At 39.6% G+C, this 18,116-nt stretch overlaps 1 protein-coding gene across 1 annotated transcript in view; it reads right to left on the minus strand.

Moving 5' to 3' along the window:
- The window catches only part of PTCHD1 (patched domain containing 1), a 56,083-nt gene extending 38,847 nt beyond the window's left edge, over positions 1 to 17,236 (minus strand). Inside the window, exon 1 of the mRNA XM_036747118.1 lies at positions 16,886 to 17,236. Coding sequence (XP_036603013.1) covers positions 16,886 to 17,236 — 351 coding nt within the window. The remainder of the gene's footprint in view (positions 1 to 16,885) is intronic.
- Between the last annotated feature and the right edge of the window lie 880 nt (positions 17,237 to 18,116).

An 18,116-nucleotide genomic window follows, 5' to 3' on the forward strand; every position in this document is an offset into this window, starting at 1 on the left:
TCTTTGAAGGTAACCAGTGTGTAAATACTCGCTGAAAACGTTAAGCACCAGTAAAATTCCTTTCCAGTTTATGACAAGGTATCTTTAGGAGTGATGCCCCGATGGTATTTTTTGATCTACATAGATTCTCTATGTTTTGACGTTAAAAAGTCATTTTGCCTCTACTTTGGTTTCCTCATAAAGCAAAATGAAGGAGTCTGACTACAATGATCTCTAAAGTCCTAATTCTAACATTCTATATGCATCAAGCTTTTCTTTTCTTTTTTAATCTATGGTTTCATTGGCAAAGGAATGACCAGTCATCTCTCAAAGCAGATCAGTGCTTTAACTGTCACTATGGCTTAGATAGTTGCCTGGTGCATTGAGAAGTTAACTGGTTTGGGCATGTTCACACACTGAGGCACGTATCAGAAGCAGGCCTAGAACCCAAATCTTTCTGACTCCATTCTGATTCTCTTGATTCAGTAAATGCATTAAGAAGTTCCTCATGATAACTGTTATAAGGATGTCAGTTACTGCTGCTTCCAATTTGTTTGTCAGGATTCTATAGCCCTTCTTCTCTCTCTATCCTTTCCTATCTTCTAGCCCATATCATCTGTTTTACTTGTAGGGTCCTCCGAATATCCATTAGTGCCTCTTGGTAATTCACAAGCTTTTAATCAAATTATTCTGCTTACAAATATGGCTGTGAAGTACCATCCCTCTAAAGAGGGACTATCTCTCAGTAAGAAATTGTAATTGACACCATTTCCTTTGAGCTGTTCTTCCTAAGAATCCTCCTTGGAACAATTGTGATTTCCTATGAGAACAGCTTACATCGCTTCTAGCGCCATCATTATTTCTAGGTGGCTGGTTTGGTTACTGTCACATGGCAATGTTGTTCCATGATATGATGTGGTATTATGGTTATAGTCCACTCTATTCTTTGTGTGAAAGCGGTGCTTCCTTCTGATGTTAAAGATTAAGTCCATAAGATGTGATAGTCTGTTTTTCATTTTGTGTGAAACAGATAGGGCCAAATTCCTGGAACTTAGGAACTGAGGATTTTTCTATTTTCATCTCTACTTGATGGTGTTTTTAAATAGGACTATCTTGATTCTGAGAATGTTGCTGCGTGGAGCTTCCTATTGCACAACCTAAGAACCAATATTCCAGACCACTTCAGTGGGTAAGACATTGGATTTGAGGCATCCCACTAGCAGTGTAACAAAATCCAGCTCTTTCTTTAGGAGGCTGGACCGCATGTTTTGGGAAACTCAACCCAATCTTATCTAGCACTCTTGTCATCAATAAGATGCACCCCAAACCAGCTTCAAGTAACATCCTTCTCCTTGACTTCTCAGACACGAACCTCACTCTCTGGAATGCCTTGTAACTTGTTATAAAATGAAAGTTGATTAAATACAAGCATTAGCTCTCAAGGACACAGAACAACTGACAGATCAGAACATCCGAATATATAAGCAAAGGTAATTTTAAAATATGCATGTGTCAATATATTTGCCAAAGTGAAAAGGCTGAAGCAATTTTTAAAAAATTGCCAATACTTTTTAGTCTATACATATAAGATACACAAGAGACAAATATTTATTTATGAGGGCCTGGACGGAACATGGAACTAAAGGGGAAAAGGGAGAGAGAGAGACTTTTTACCCTTTGGTCTTGTTTATTCACCTTTCTCATTCCAATTTGAAGCACCTTTGTCAGAAGCAATAACCAACCTATAGATAACATTTCATTATAAAATAATACAAACTAAGATGGCTAAGGTGTTACATAGTCAATTTGTAACAAATCTAGTAGAAGAATACGATGTTACAACATAGTAAATAAAACAGCAAAAAACTGAAATATGAGACCATGACTGAGAACAGATAGCTGAACCTAATCAATAAATCAACTAATTAATATTTACTAAATGTTTATGATGTTTCAAGCACTGGGGATACAAAGATAAAAATGAAATAGTTCCCGACTTAAAGGAGCTAACATCTTAATGATTTAAAATCGTTTTCACTGTTTATTATGTACTTACGTACAATTATATGTGATACAAGATGGACCTTGTAACTAGGAGATGTCAGCAATTTTTGTACACTGCAATAAAAAAACATTCCTAAAATTCAAGGAATCACAGGAGATATAAATACCCAAATGCATTCTGTGCTAAACTGGAAAGATCTATACAGTTTTTTGAACATAGCCCATCTTCCTCAGAAAAGGAGTTCCCATAAATGTCAAGTCTCCATGGGGAAATCCCAGATCCATCTTTAATGAAATGGGACCTTGAGGTAGTAAGAAGGGACAATCTAACTAGCTTTGGTAGGACACAAAAGAAGAGACGATCCATCAGCCACTTCTCCTGTGCACGACTGAAGATGTCTAAATAAATCTTAAATTGAATTTGAGGGCTTATCAGCAGCCAGAGCAGGCTACAAAGGCCTGGCACTTCTGGCTCCTTTGCCCTGACACGAAGGAGTAACAAGCATTTCCATTCTGCATCTTCTGTGGATTCTAGATTAATTTCAAGGAAAAGTCCATGTCGGAGTGAATTACATCTTAAGTCTAGTGGCAGTAGGAGGATGATCCACCGCCCTGCGGTCAGCAGAACAGATGGGTATTCAAGATAATATGGAAGTGGTAATAACAAAACCAAAGAATGTCACCCACATCCTCAATCCTAGACTTCTGGAGAGTTTTTAAATGCTCCAAATATTTCAGAATTTGAGGTTACATTAAAGGTGTGTATGTGTACGTACGTATGCGTAACCATAAAGTATTTTAGGAATCAGATAATTTATTTTGCCCTAATATTCTCCCCCTGATATGTTTGTTTTTGCTTCAGTAGGATTTCTGGCAGGTACCCAGACTCAAAGAAAGTGGACTGACGTATTTTTAGCTAGACAACATGGTCTAGTGTTAGAACTGCCTCAGCAAGAATGTTTAATCATTGGTCATTCTAAACAAATTATCTTGGTTATAGCTCTACCTTCAGCAGGGGTGTGCCTTAATTTCATCTGAAGTGATGCTTATTTATTATCTCCCTTGGAAAATTGGCCATTTTATTTTTACAACCTCTACAGAAAATTGTGAATGAAAATCCTTTCTCTTTCAGATCAAGACCTTTTACTTGAACCTGTTTTTTTCCCCCTCAGAGAAAACGGACAAAATCTATTCTCTATCCTTTGTATTGTTTTCCCACGAGCTTGAAGCAGTTTTAAACTTACTTCTTTGCCTTTCTTTTTCATGGACATATCATATAATCAGTAGGCTGGCAGGGACCTTGAGGAGCCACTTCATCCATACTTTCACCTAAACCAGTCTCAAATAGGATATAGCTTGCTTATACCTAATATTATTCAATGATGAGTATACATCAGCCTCTTCTGCTAAGTCTTCCCCAAAATGTTGGAAATTCTTTTTATGTCTAAGATGCTTCCACCTGAAGTGACAGAATATTTTCTTTTATTCTGCCCCAATAGTGTGAAAAACAAACAAATAAAACATCAGCTGGTCAGAGATCTACTGAATTGTATCTTTATTTACTTAACGGATGGAAAGTTACATAGAAAACTCTTCATCATTATCTTAAAACAATATGAATTCCAATCATCTCTTTCATAAAAAATAAAGGTAATCTCCATTCTTAGTATTTGTGAGTTGAACATTTTTTTTAGTGTTAGGAGGCAAGGAAATGATACAAGTTCCAGCAGCAGTAGCAGAGAAACACCAAGGCTTTATGACAGCGACTCAGAGAGTCTCTGAAATACCTCCAGGCTATTCTATACATTGATGCAAGTAAAGTAAAAAGGGAAAAAGTAACTTGAAAACTAAGATTTTCAAGTTTTTAAAAATGGCAACTCCAATGCAGGCACTGATTATCTGACTTTATATCATTTTGATCTAATAGTAAGGAAAAAAATCCACTATCGCTTCCAAAGGGGTTTCATTTAAAACAAGCAAGTAGTGAGAATATATTGGTTTAGGGATGTTGGATTAATATGTACAAGGAAATGATCAACTTCAGAATCCAGAAGCACTTCTAAGAGAAACAGCATGGAAAGAAATGGTGTTGCCACTGCAAGTGGGTAATACCATTAATAGGTCACGTTTATGTAGTACTTTAAAGCTCACAAAGCCCATTTCTCCACAGCTACCCTGTAAGATAGGGAATGTATTATATTCCCCTTTTACTGGTAGAGGAATTAAGACTTAGGAAGGCTGAATGACTTACCTAGTGTTTGACAGCAAGATTCAAACCCAGCTCTTCTGATGCCAGGCTGCATACTCTTTCTACTAGATACTGTTAAACTGTGGGTTTCTTGAGGCCAGAGACTGTTTTTGCCTTTCTTTGTAAACCCAGGGCTTACTACAATACTTGGCACAGTTGGTACTTAATAAGTACTTGGGACTTTGTCTGGACAATACTTCAAAGGTTTGGTTTAGAAAAGTGAGCAACTTCAGGGAGCTGCCAGTCCAAATTGAGTGGATGACAAACACCTCGAAATTCTAGCACAAGTCTTTACAGCTTTCAACATCCCTCCAAATCCCTAGGCACTGCCTTTTCTTACCCATTAAACAGAGATGGGGGTGAAGAGGTGAAGCAAACATAGTATTTCACAGTCTTACAAGGCTGTTTAAGGCAAAGCTCTACATACTATAATAAAAATGAAATAAAGAGATAGAGTTGTCAGTAAGCAGAAATTAATGGCACACACCTGAGGAACAATTTGAAGATGATCACTGTAAATCATTTTAAAAATATTATTATGTCAATGACAGTGATCAATGGGAGGGCACAAAGCAATGATTTGATAACATAAAATGACTGCTTATTCCATGACAAGCCAATTAACATTTCTTAAGCATGTATTTTGTACCAGTCACTGAGCCAGTTGCTGGGAATACAAACGTAAGCAAAAAGAAAAACAGTTTCTGCCCTCAAGAAGCTTACCTTCCAATGGGGGAGGAAAACCCATGGGTGGGGAACTGTGTGCAATTTACCTCTCCCAACTTGAACATTCCTTTCTGATTCTCTTTCTCTCTGCCTGTATTGAACCCTATCCCATTCTCTAAGGAGCCCTACACAAATATGTGCCTGCCATCATCTTGCTAACTATCCGGCATCACTGGCTTCCAGTGCTGACATGGTGGGTGACTTCCCATGTTGATATTTTTTTTTTGTACTGAAATTACTTTCTGAGAGGTTACCATCAGTCTCTTAATTTCTCCATCTAATGAGCTTTTCATAGTTCTCATTTTTTTTAACCCCCGTGCTGCATTTGAAATTGTTGGCTGGCTCCCTTCTGGATATGCTATCCTCTAGCATTTAGCACAATTCCTGGAACATAGCAGACATTTAATAAAGGCTTGTTGATTTGGCTCCCTGAGTTTTCATGACACTTTTCTTTCCTGGTTCTTCTGTCAGTCTGGCTGCTCCTCAGTGTTCTTTGCTATGTCATTATCCATGTCCTACCCCCCCTAAATGGGTGTGATCCAGGGCTCTTTCCTAGGCATTGTGCGCTTTTTTTCTCTCCTCTCCTTTTCTTTTTGTCACCTCAACTCTCCTCTCCTCTTTCCTCCCAAATCCCCCCTCTCCTTTCCCCTCCTCTTCTCTTCATATTCTCATTCTTGGCGATCTCATGAATTCTCAGGGGACCAATTATTATACAAATACCTAGCTCCCATATCATTCTTGAGCTCTAGTTTCACAGCTGCTGGACATCTTCATCAGAATTTCTTATAGACCACTCAAACTAAACATGTCTGAAACATAACTCATTATCCGGCCCCTTTAGATCCTTGTTCCACAACTTGCTTATTTCTGTTGAGATTCTCACTACTCTTCGAGTCATTCAGATTTCCAGTCTCAGACTTATCCTTGACTATTTAGTTTTCCTCACTTCTTATAGCCAATTAGTTGCCGCATCTCCTATTTTCCTCTCTAGAACAGAGATGATTAATCAAGGAGCCACGAATTTTTTTAAAATACATTTCGATATAGTTTTCTTTGTAATCCTATGCATTTTATTTTATGCATTTAAAAACATCGTTTCAAGACTGGACACACAGGCTTTACTAGAGTACTGGTGGCGTCTATGATACCTGAAAGGTTAAGAATCCCTGCTTTGGAATCTCTCGTGTCCACCCCTTCTCTGCTAGCACAGTTCAAGGATCACTAGCGCAGTTCAGTCCCTCATCACCTGGAGCTGGGTAGCATCTTCTACTTGTTGGTCAACTGTCCTAAAGTGAAACTCTATTTTTTGATTTCTGATTACCCCAATGTGCACTACAGCACAATGGCAATAAAATCATGCCAGGTATTGTTACAATGCAAAAAAAAAAGCAAAGAGCTTGTCTACCTATCTAGAAGCTAGACTATGGTAAATTTTCACCTCATGTTACTTGTAAGAGTTTAAATATAGACAGTTGGGCAGGTTGTGTGTGTTCAGTAAGTTGTGTCTGACTTTTTGTGATCCCCTTTGGTGTTTTCTTGGCAAAGATACTGGAGTGGTTTGTGTTTCCTTCTCCAGATCATTTTATATATGAAGAAACTGAGGCAAACGGGTTAAGTGACTTGCTCAGGATCACACAGCTAGTAAGTGTCTGAGGCCACATTTGAACTCATGAAAAGAAGTTTTCTTGATTCCAAGCCCAGTGCTCCATCCACTAAACTCCCTAGCTTCCTCTTTGGGTGGGTAGTACGAGAACTATTTTTTTTTAGTGGGGGAATCTTAGGCCTAATTATCTCTGGTTTATGATCCGAGGGAATGCTCCCTGGCACACCAGATCATTGCCAGATTCAGCAATATTAGCATAACACTTCCAGGTTTCAAAGGACCACAGTTATCACTCTACCCAGTTCTCCTGATCTCGGACAATCTTTACCACTCCCTTCTCTTTGAAGTACCTGCAGTTCTAATTACGTTGGAAAGATTTCCCAAAAGGAAACACTGTTCTAATAGAAATTAAGTGGGAGAGGAGCTTGATACAGCTCTTTCATGTAATTTGCGGGAGAATTCCTTTTTTCAGCCTGATACAACAGAACCAAATAGAACTTGGACATACTAGGACAGGCTAACTGAGCGCTTTTAATTCCAAAAAATGCTTCTTTGTACTGAAAGTAGACAGTTTCTGTTGCAAAGCTCCATCAAGCATGGAGATTGGATTCTAAACCATTAGAAACCATCCTGGTGAGAGGGGATGCAACTCACCCACCATCACGGCCATGAAGAACTTTCAGTAAGGATGGAGCTGCATGCTCAGCAGCAGGATGAGACCAATAGACTCTAATAGCTCAGATGTAGTCGTTAAAGACTAACAAATAGCTACTCTGTGAATTGAGGATATAAGTTGAGCACCCATTATGGCCTGCTGGATCTAAAAATGCCTATATATACACGTATTTACTCAATAGGCTATAATGACTGAAGGAGTGGTTCCAAAGAGTAAATAATTGGCATTTTCCAAATAAATGAGAAGGGACCATCAAATAAATCTCTGTTCAAATTGGTTATTTGCCAGAATGGTATACTTGAAAACAAAAACAGAGCCCAGTATTGATTAAGTGCCTATGTAAGAGGCATTCTGATAAGCACTGAAGCTACTTCCCCTTCTCTCCCCAAAATTACAACCCTAAGAATTGGGAGGATTTAAAAACTAAAAAACTCCACAAAATTATTATTACCCATTAGGGACCATTTAGACTTTGCCCCCCCCCAAATATCTTCATTGGTCTAAATTCCTGCCTTCCTTTAAGGGTCCAATTTAGGTGTCATTTCCTTCATGAAGCCTTCCATGATCTCCTCAGCTGAAAGTGGCCTTGCTTTCCTCAAATTTCTGAGTACCACGTTGTCCGGATCTTTCTGTTGCATTTACCTTATTTTTCTTTGTATCCTAGTTTTTAGGTACATGCTTTATTTATCAAGTTTGAGTCTAACTTCCTTAATAAAGGAATTATTTTGTCTTCATATCTCTAGCATCTAGCCAAAGAACGGACATTGATCAGCTATTTATTGAATTAAAAACTTCTACATGAGTCCTGAATCTGTCACTTACTACCTCTGTGTCTTTAGAGAACTCATTTAACCTTCTCAATACATAGTTTTCTTATCTGTCAAGTGAAGATGTTGAACTGGGGGATTTCTCATATCTCATCCACTCTATTGATTCTGTAGTCTGTACAGTCTCATACAGAAAAGAAAGAAACTGACGAATGTCAGTCAGTGTAGCCTGTTAAGTAAATACATGTGTAAATACATGAAGATTGTCTTTTTATCCCTAGATCTAGAGTACAGTATTTTTCATTAACCTTTTCCACTATTTTTGTATAGAAGAAAAATACTGAATAATGTTTCTCTCCAGTGAAGCAATTCAAAAATTTTAAATGAACCGCTAAATATTTTGCCACTTACACAACAATCGTTTTTCCAATGCAAATTCTGGTGGTGGTGGCTACCTAAGAGCAAGTATGAGTTAGGTTCTCTTACCATATTGGCAATATGGTGAAGCGATAGAAATTAATAAAAGAAAGGGCTAATAGGTTTATTATGAACATTGTTTTAATGAGAAAATAGAAAGAATAACATGGCTTAAAGTTACTGGTGAGATTTCTTCCTATTTTGTGTCAATGTCATTTTTGAAGTTCAAATAATATCATGGTTCACTTAGTAACCAATCCAATGCTAAAATGAACCAGTCTGAGCACAACACACAAAACTGGCATTAATGGAGGTAAATTTAAGTAGTCTAAGAAGCAGATAGTCTCTAGATTGCCTTCATTTTGTTTTAAAAATATTTATGTTGACCTTTTGGTGTGCCACATTCTAGTTCTCTTGGAGCCAAACAGGAAAGTCATTCTGGGAAGACCTTATTTAATAGAAACTGGGAAGCTGTTCATTTTCCCTTTTTTTTTTCATTGATCATCTCAGACTCTCCCTGGCAGAGGAAATTATTGAAAAGTCTCCTGAAGATTTCATTATTTTTTTTTAATCTGGACTTATGATTTCATTGGTATGAGGGTAACTATTTAGTAAGCAAACTGTCCACACAGATCGGCAATAATTCACCAGTAACTTAGGGTCTTAGAGAGTTTTCTGGAGGCCCTGGGAAGATAAATGACTTCTCATAGTCACACAGCTAGTTGGTGATAGAGTCAGAGCTTGAATCCAGGTCTTTCTGACTCCAAAGATTGGCCTCTATCCACTATACAATGATTTTCCTCAAGAATGTCCTTATATGTAAATACGAGTTAAGATGTCCACAAACCTTTAACATAAATTGCATGTTGCCAGCAAGTCTGAAATCAAGATTTACCAAAGAAGTTATTCAATTAAGACAATTAAGAATTACCTGTATTTGGGAGTAATGGGCTTACTTATAATAGGCTATTTCTTCCAGGGTGCAAAATAAAAAGTCTATAATAACCATTTAATAATGGATCCAGATTGGATTCTGGTTAATTTTTCTGGCACTCTGCTATCAGACAGAGGTTTGACCGGGATGTTTATATAGAATGAGCAGTAAAGAACAGTCTTCATCTGATAGTCACCTACATTTAACTAATGAACAAGTTATTTGTTAAGTGTTTACTATATGCATGACACTCTGCTAGGCTAAACCCTGTGGGGGACATGGATATAAGGCATCATCCCAGTCCTCAAGGAGATTTAATTTAGTTAGTGAATCACACCTAACATGTAGGAAACAAATAGCATCCAATTCAAAGCTATGAATCAAGTGTGAAGTTGTTTGCTATCGTGCCATATATAAATTCTAAGTATTGTAGGAGAGGGAGTTGGGGAAGAATTCATGAAGTAGGTGATACTCAAATAGATCCTAGGAATGGATATAGGATCTGCATAAGTGGAATTGAGAGAAGAGGATATTCCAAATGAGGTGGAAATGATCATGACATATTTCTGTGGCAGAAGAGAAATCCGTATGATTAAAAATCATTAGCAAAATTCACCTTATGTTACCTTGGTAATAGGAAAGGGTGGTTAGAGATATATGACTCAACTTGGGGGTGGAGGAGGGCAGGGAGGAGAGAGTAAGGGACAATTATAAGCCAAGAGCACCATGAACATCTGCTTGTGTGACGAGAATACCCAGGACTATGTCCAGGCTGACCAATGAAAGCTAGGGCCCACCTTGGGATAATCTTCAACAGAGCTGAAAAGTAAAGTGAAAGGTGATAGTTTGTTGAAATTGGAACTTTTCTATGCCGTGTAATTATTTAGAAACAAAATAATCTATGATTACAGGCATCATGATATTTGTGTGGTTGCTCGATTTGCTTTGACTGTAGTTGAAACTTACCAATCGGGTCTTTAAAACCATACTGTACCATATCCCTGGGAAGATTTTTCTTAGAAGAGGAAAATTATAGTTTGTTATATATCACAGGCTCTGACTGTGCAAAGTAGAAATCCTAATGTTTATATATGTGGTAGATCATAGAGTGTGCCCCATAATAAATAAGGACAGATAATGTTTTCCTAGTTTTTTCCTTTCATTGCAAAGGGCGGTTGGCACTTCTGCTAATCATTAAATAAATCAATATTGGCTTTTATTAAAGGATGACAGGAATCTAAGAAAATTCCATGGTTGTCAGCATGCACAAGAAATGCTAAGTTTTAGTTGGGGTGATACCAAGAAGTTGCCAATTCATTTTAAAGGTCTGCCACAACCTATCCCATAGTAGTATATAGCGCCAAACACTTATTTAGTCTATTATACAGATTAATCCATTTAGTCTAGTGTAAATATAAGAGTTGGATAGCACATCCTAAAAGGCCATGAATAAAAAGGCAAGTGTCCTAATGTATTTTTTCTCCTGTGACACAAAATGGAGCAGTCTCCTTTTTGAATCATTCTATTTGTTTGCCTTTTCCTTATTTTTTTAAAAACAACTACCAAGTAAGATGCCTGGCATACTAAAATGGAGATTATAATGCTCCATTATCCATCAAATACTCTATTTCTTCACTGGGCCTGGAGTCAAGAAGACCGGATTTCAGATCCAGCCTCTGACACTTACTAGCTGTGTGATCCTGGGGAAGTCACTTAACTTCCTTTTGCCTCAGTTTCTCCAATTATAAAATGGGGATAACAGCATCTACCTTGCAGGGTTGTTGCGAAGACCAAATGAGATATTTGCAAAGCACCTAGCACATAGTAGGCCCTATATGAATGCTGATTTCTTTCCCCCTTCTCAAGTCCTAATGTACCAATTTTTGAAATTTTTTGGACCTAATTTGATATAGATTATGATAAAATGACATAAGACATTAAGGAGGAGTTTACCTCATCTACTGGTTTAAATTACAATTTTCATTTTAATGAGCAATTCTAGTAAACGTTTTCCCAAATTGGGAAATCTACATGCAAAAAAATTGGTTATGCATATGAGTTGCCAGTCACATAACTGCATTGTGCTCCAGAGTCAGATGCCAGTTCAGCATGGAATTGTGCCTGGCACATTTGGATGTAACTCACAGTCTTCATAAAAAAGAAAACCTATTCCTTCTAAATGCCTCCTTGAATTACTCCTGAAATGTGAATAAAGTGCAAGTAGAAATTGGCTTGGGGCTGAAAAAGTTACAGGCTTAGAAAGCCTGGGCTGAATTCTTTCTCTTGGCTCCACTAATATGTCTCCCTGATTAACTCAGCTCAAAGGAACATCACTGCTAAAGGAGTTACAACATTTGTCACCAGATAGTGCATCATAAGGTCCTTGGATGCAAACTCTTTTTTGGTGACGCTGGGAAGAAAACAAAACTTATCCACCTGTCTCCTCGACTGGTTACACTATTGTTGGCTGGCAAACAACTTGTTGTCATCCAGTTGACCAAGGCGGGTAATGATTTATGCTGTGTGGCTCATAAAGCATGTTGTGTGTGTGTGTGTGTGTGTGTGTGTGTGTACATATATACACACACATATTTGGCAATTCTGAAAGGGATTCTCAAAGGACACTTCAGTTCAGCACTTTTCCCTTTCATTCTGTTAAACTAGATCCAGTTTTCAAGGTGGGTTGGTTGTTTTAGATGACTGTGGTACCACCATACTTAGAAGACAAAGGAGAAAGCTATAGAATAGAGAAAAAAGTAACGGCATTCTGGGAAATGTCTCCTGAAAAACCGGACACTGTCCAACAGGCCAACAGAGCAATATTGTCAAAGGGCCCATAACACTCGTATTGTAGACAACACTTTATAAGCACAATTATTGTACTTTTAGGGTAAGAAGAGCTGGGGGTGAGGGAGACATAAAGCAAAATAAAGCAATAGATAATGTCTCTATTATAGGTTGTTCTCCAGCACTAGTTGTCTATCACCAAAAACCAAAAAAAAAAAAAAAAACCCAACAAATTTTGAATGAACTACAGTTGCAGTAAGGATGAAGGATACTAGAGTAGGTTGGTCCCTTAATCTTTGTAATAAGGGCTGATATGATAAGTGGAAAATAACTAAGATCTTTAGATAATTTCTTACTACCTACTGTGACTTAGTGACCCTGGCAAGCATGTAAGTGTTCTTTTAAAGACGGATCCTGGCAACTCATATTGGAATATTTGTCTTTGAATTTTAGTATCCATAGAAATAAAAGATTTATATCATTAGTGTGTTGGAATGAAAAATGTACAATGAAGAATAATGAATATGGGTGCGAGAACTTCTTTTGGAAGTAATATGACATTCTGTGAGATCAGTCTTGAGAATAATACATTTTAGCATTTTTAAACAAAAAGAACACACTATTTAATATGAAAGAAAAATATTTTTGATATTTGATGTATAGAGTCCAAAAGGAATATCTTAGAAATAAAAAGATAAAAGACTTAAACACTTACTGTAGAGTCTTTTTAAAGTGAAATAGTAGTCCTGAATATGTACTTCAAACTTGCCTGGTTACTTGGTTACTGCATAGTATCTGAATGTCCTATGCTAAGCATAAGTGACAGACTACAAATATTAGAGATGCTCGGCAATCCATGCATTTTTAAAAGTCACCACATCTACAGCCATTTTCACGTAGAAAATAATAAGATACAGATTTTTGCCACAAGATAATTTTCTTTCTCTTGGTTGTGACTGACATCAAACAGAATCAGTCCCCCATGTGTTTTTATTACAGTCTTACTTGTTTTTAGACCAATGATACAGAATAAAGCAGAAATATTTTCTCAAATATTCTTCTAATTAAAACAAAAGTACGGGTAAGTCAGTCAAGTTGTTTCAACTTGGTTACAGCTGTCTCATTGAAGTGAGACATAGGGCTTGGAAAAGACAGACAAAAGATTCATCCTTAAACCTTTCTTCCTATGTTACCATCATGAAATAATGCTAGATCTTAAATCTTTTGAGAGATTAATTTATTTAAATACTTTTAAGTTTTGTTCAGAGAAAAGCACTTAATATGGACCAACTAAATTTTGTATTTGAAATTCAAATAGTCTTAAGATTCACTTCTAAGATCCACTTCCTATTCTTTCACTTGGATAAATGTGTTTTTTTTTCTTCTTCACTCCAAACAACCCAAGTTTTATACTACATTGCAGCTCTTTGTCTTCTGGCTATAAGTAGAAACATTGAGAAAAAGGCTATGTATTTCCAGACCAATTTCTACACCAAAGAAAACAGGATAAGAGGTATTAAACTGCCAAGACTTGGGCATTTGATTTTACTATGAACCAATATTGCATTTTCAAAATAAATTTCATGACCTCCCTTACAGTTGCATTTTCTTTTTCAGATTTATTTTTAATATTCGCTTCATTCACCCATTCACTCACTAGAAAACATGGAGAGCATATATGGTGTGTGCAAAACTGCTTTTCCAACAAAAAGTAAATTTAGTGGTCAGAACAGTAGATAGAATACTGAGAGAAGATGTCCTACCATGAATACAACTCAGAAATAGCATATTCTATCACTTACTGCTTTGAGACATCTCAGTCAGGTTAGCCCTGGATGCCATTTTTAATCTAAAACAAGTAGTTTTCTCTTTCCGAGTAGAACTGTAGCCTCTGTAACTAACATCTCAGGTTATTTCATAAAGTTGGTGGAATGGAAATAAATCCTCCCAGTATATTGATTTATATTAGTCTTTGTTCAATTTTTAATCTAATCTTATTCGGACAGGCAGGAACCACTTGCTATTTTGTATGGTGTGTACTCCACCTAGCAGCTTCCTGAACTATCGTTCCCACCATTATTAATTGTATGATTGTATTATCAAAATAACAAGAGTAAAAGTAAGAAGAATGACTGTTTCAACCCTAATAATTCTTGGTAATGATGTAGTTTATATTTTCGTTATAATGGCAAAAAGCAAGCAAACAAGCTGCTAACTACAATCTACCACCCTTCTATGAAGGTCCATTTCCTTGGAACTCCCTTATCCCATATCCACTAAAAATAAGTATTATAGGTGATGATTAAAAAGAAAGAGGGAAGTACTCAAAAATCTAATGGAATCCCTCCTGATGTCATCCCTAGATTTTAGAAAGTGAGTGAACTCTCTTTACGTAGATTCTCAGACAGCTTTCAGATAAGAATGACTTCTTGTCACTGTCTCATTTTGATTTTTAACCAGGTACCCAGATATTTAAAAAAATGCTCTGTACTCTTTGAAACAATTCTGATTCTCGCAGCTGTCCCTTACTTCTGATTTTTATCCACATATCCACATCCATACATCAAGCAAACTGAAAGCAAATCCAAGTATCATTCTTTGAAAAAGATTTTTCTGCACTGAAAAGTTCTGCATCAAATCAGCTAAAAGAACTGAGACAAGTATCTGATTGTGCCTATTGACTTCCCATTAACCTTGAGAGTAAACGTAGCTATGGTCAAACAAAAGAACACAGTGGTGCGATGGTTAATGAGCAAAAAGGACTGATAAACCACTGAATCAATAAATACAACGGGACATATCATTTAGTAGATTAGATCAGCCGTCTATCAGAAGGCGAGAGGCCATTTCATCCTGACAAAACTTGCTCATTTATAGTTCCTTGATAGCTATGACAAATCCTTTGCCTAAGTTTGCTTAGGGAAATATCTGGAGCAGTGTTTCTGTGTTAAAATATTTTTTAGTAAATGATGAAAAAAATACTAGTTTGGAAATACAATGAGAACAAATATCACAAAATTAATGTAGTTGCAGGCCCATGGTGAGTGAATCTGTCTGTTCATGACAAATCTATGTGCCATTCAAAAATGTTATGACCTAACAGAAGGAAGAGTTCCTCATTTCAGGGAGACTTATTTAGATTCCCCTCATTAGCTACTTACTCATTGATAATGTCAACAAACAGAATGAGATAAGTCATATATTAGTGGAAAATAAACCTACCTTCCCCTAGGGAATTAGTTTCAGAGGAAGGGACAAAGAAAAACTTACTGAGCATTGGCTGAATTCTGTGTGAATGAAAGGAATACCAGCAATCTATGTGGCTATAGTTAGACCTTAATCAGAGAGCCACATATTGTATGGCACATTCCATCCCCGTGTGTTGACTGATTTTCCCTCCATACCCTTGAGTTCTCCCATAGAGAACAAATGGAATAGTAATGTAAATTATGGTTTCTGATGGCTTATCTGCACCTTTCCTCCTTTAATCCATCACATCTTTTAGCTCACTGTCCATACTATCATTACCCACGTCTCCTCTTCTTGAAAGGTGCCCTAAAGTTATTACCATTAGCTTACTTGTCACATGGAAGTCTGACCTTTGACAATTCTAATATATGTTTGGGTGTTACACTTGGATCAATCTTTTAAGTCCTTCGACTCTAGTGACATTACCAGATACAATCCCTCCTCTGCATCATAACTCGATTTATCTATCCCCGCTCTACCCCTTATGCCCACCTGCCACCCCCCCCCCCCAAGTCCACAAAATGATAGACTGAGTCCCTCTGCCTCCTTCCAACAGGTTTTGGTTCACTGGGGGAACTGGAGGCAAGAGAAACCACTTTGAAAGAGGAAGGGACTTTACAATTTATGTTAACCATTTCCAGAAACCTGAGACATCTAGAGTTAATCCATGTAGCAGGGGGCAGCACTTTGACTTCCCCTACCCTTTAGTCGGACCACAGGAAATCTTATGGTGGGGAGATTGAGCTCCCTACGTCTCCCCAGGCAGTTTACACCTCCTACTCCAAACTCCCCATTACCCTCCCACATAAAACACATACAGAGCAGGCAGCATCTTTCAAAGCCTCCCCCAGTAACACTTCTGAAAGACAGGGAAGAAAAGGTTGGGAGTAAGTTGTCAATATTACTGAACCTCCACCCCCATTATTTTTAAGGGGTCAGAGACTTTTGTACACAAAGTTACCAGCCTTCCCAACGTATCTCCTCTTCTTCCCTAGGCAGCCTTATCATTCTCAGGACCAATACGCATCCCCGCCCCCTAACCAACAAAAACAAGCAGACCACACTGCTGCTGCTGCCACTGCCACCGCCCCAACTGTTGCAGGCACCAGGGGCGGCGGACTGGCATTTCTGTGCCATAAACACAGGATGCTCCACACTCAAGAAGGGGGAGCCCCAAGAAAGGCAGGCAGGCAAATCAAAGCAAGGCAGGCGAACCCCTAAGCATCTCGGGCGGTCTCCAGTGGGAGCGTGTGTGGTGGGGGTGGAACCAGGCTTGGGCGTGTGAGTGTGTGTATGTATGTGCGCGCGTGTGTGTGTGTGTGTGTGTGTGTGTGTGTGTGTGTAAAGGAGACAGGGGCAGGCATAGGGGTGTGTGTGTATGTGTGGGGTGATGCTTGTACACCAGATGCACCCAGAAAACCCGGTAAGAGCAGCAGGACAGCAGGAGCAGCCCGCCTGCCTGCCCTCCCGTGTCTGGTCCCCAGACCCCTTTTACCTTTAAGATCAGGTCTGTGTGGTGCTGGTCCAGCATATTCTCCTGTTGGAAGGAGGTGATGATGACCCGGCCGTAGCGCCCGGGAGTCTGCAGGTCCGAGTAGAGCCGGTGCTTGGAGCGGTTCACCGGGAAGAGACTGTTGACCAGATTCCTCTCGATCTTGGCCAGGCTGTGCTTGGGCGCCAGCAGGTGTTCCACGCTCTCCTCTATCTGGTAGCGGCTGAAGCTAGCCCCCAGGAGGATGGAGATGAGCACGGGGGCGGAGGCGAAGAAGACGGGGTGACTGGCAATGAAGTGGCCGAGCCGGGAGAAAGACGTCCTCAAGCCTCTGTGAAGAACCTGCCGCAGCATCCTAGTGCAGAGGGAGCGCAGGAGGAGGACAAGGCGCACGCACGGCTGTGGCTGTGGCGGTGGTGGTGGCGGTGGCGGCGGTGGCGGTGGCGGTGGCAGGGGTGAGATCTGAAGCTCTCTCGGAGCCCGGTCACAACCATCGGGGAGTCCCGAGCAAAACCTCGGGAGAGTCCCCTCCAGGAGGATACAGACCCTCCTCCCTCCCCCCCTCCCCCAGCCGGGCAGAAAAGGCGACCCTCCCCCCACACACCCTTCCTGCCTCCGCACCCCCTACTCCACCCTGTATCTCCTTCCCCCTCCCCCCCACCTCTTCCCAGCTAAAGGGGTTCGGGCTTGGGCGGTTGCTGCTGCTGCTGCTGCAGCTGCTTCCTTCCCTTTCAGCGCTGTCGGGCCCTGGAGAAGTCCTCCCGGCGCCTCATGATCTAACTTACCAAACCCAAATGCCATCGAAGGGGGATGGAGACAGCGACAGCAGCAGCAGCGGCAGCGGCAGCGGCAGCAGCAGCAACAGCAGCAGTAGCACCAGGGAGACGCTCGCAGGAGAGAACACGAGGGAGAGAGAATTCCAGGCTACACCCAGTCCCCTCCCCTTCCCTCTCCACTCCCCCTCCCCACAGCCCCGCCCCTCTCACGCCAGCCCCTGGCAGCCCAGGCAGAGGGAGGCAGGAAAAAAAAATAAATAAAGGGACCTTGTTTTCAAAACCAAAAAAGTAGGAGTTGGATTTGGAGACCTCTGGTTTCCTTGAGAGCCGAGAGGCGAAGGGGGGGAAAAAGAAAAGAAGGAGAGAGAGAGAGAGAAGGAGGGAGGGAGGGAGAAGGAGAGAGGGAGAGAGAGAGAGTGGGAGAGAGGGAGAGAGGGAGAGAGAGAGAGAGAGAGAGA

Source organism: Trichosurus vulpecula, chromosome 2, assembly GCF_011100635.1.
Source record: "Trichosurus vulpecula isolate mTriVul1 chromosome 2, mTriVul1.pri, whole genome shotgun sequence".
NCBI classification, from domain to species: domain Eukaryota; kingdom Metazoa; phylum Chordata; class Mammalia; order Diprotodontia; family Phalangeridae; genus Trichosurus; species Trichosurus vulpecula.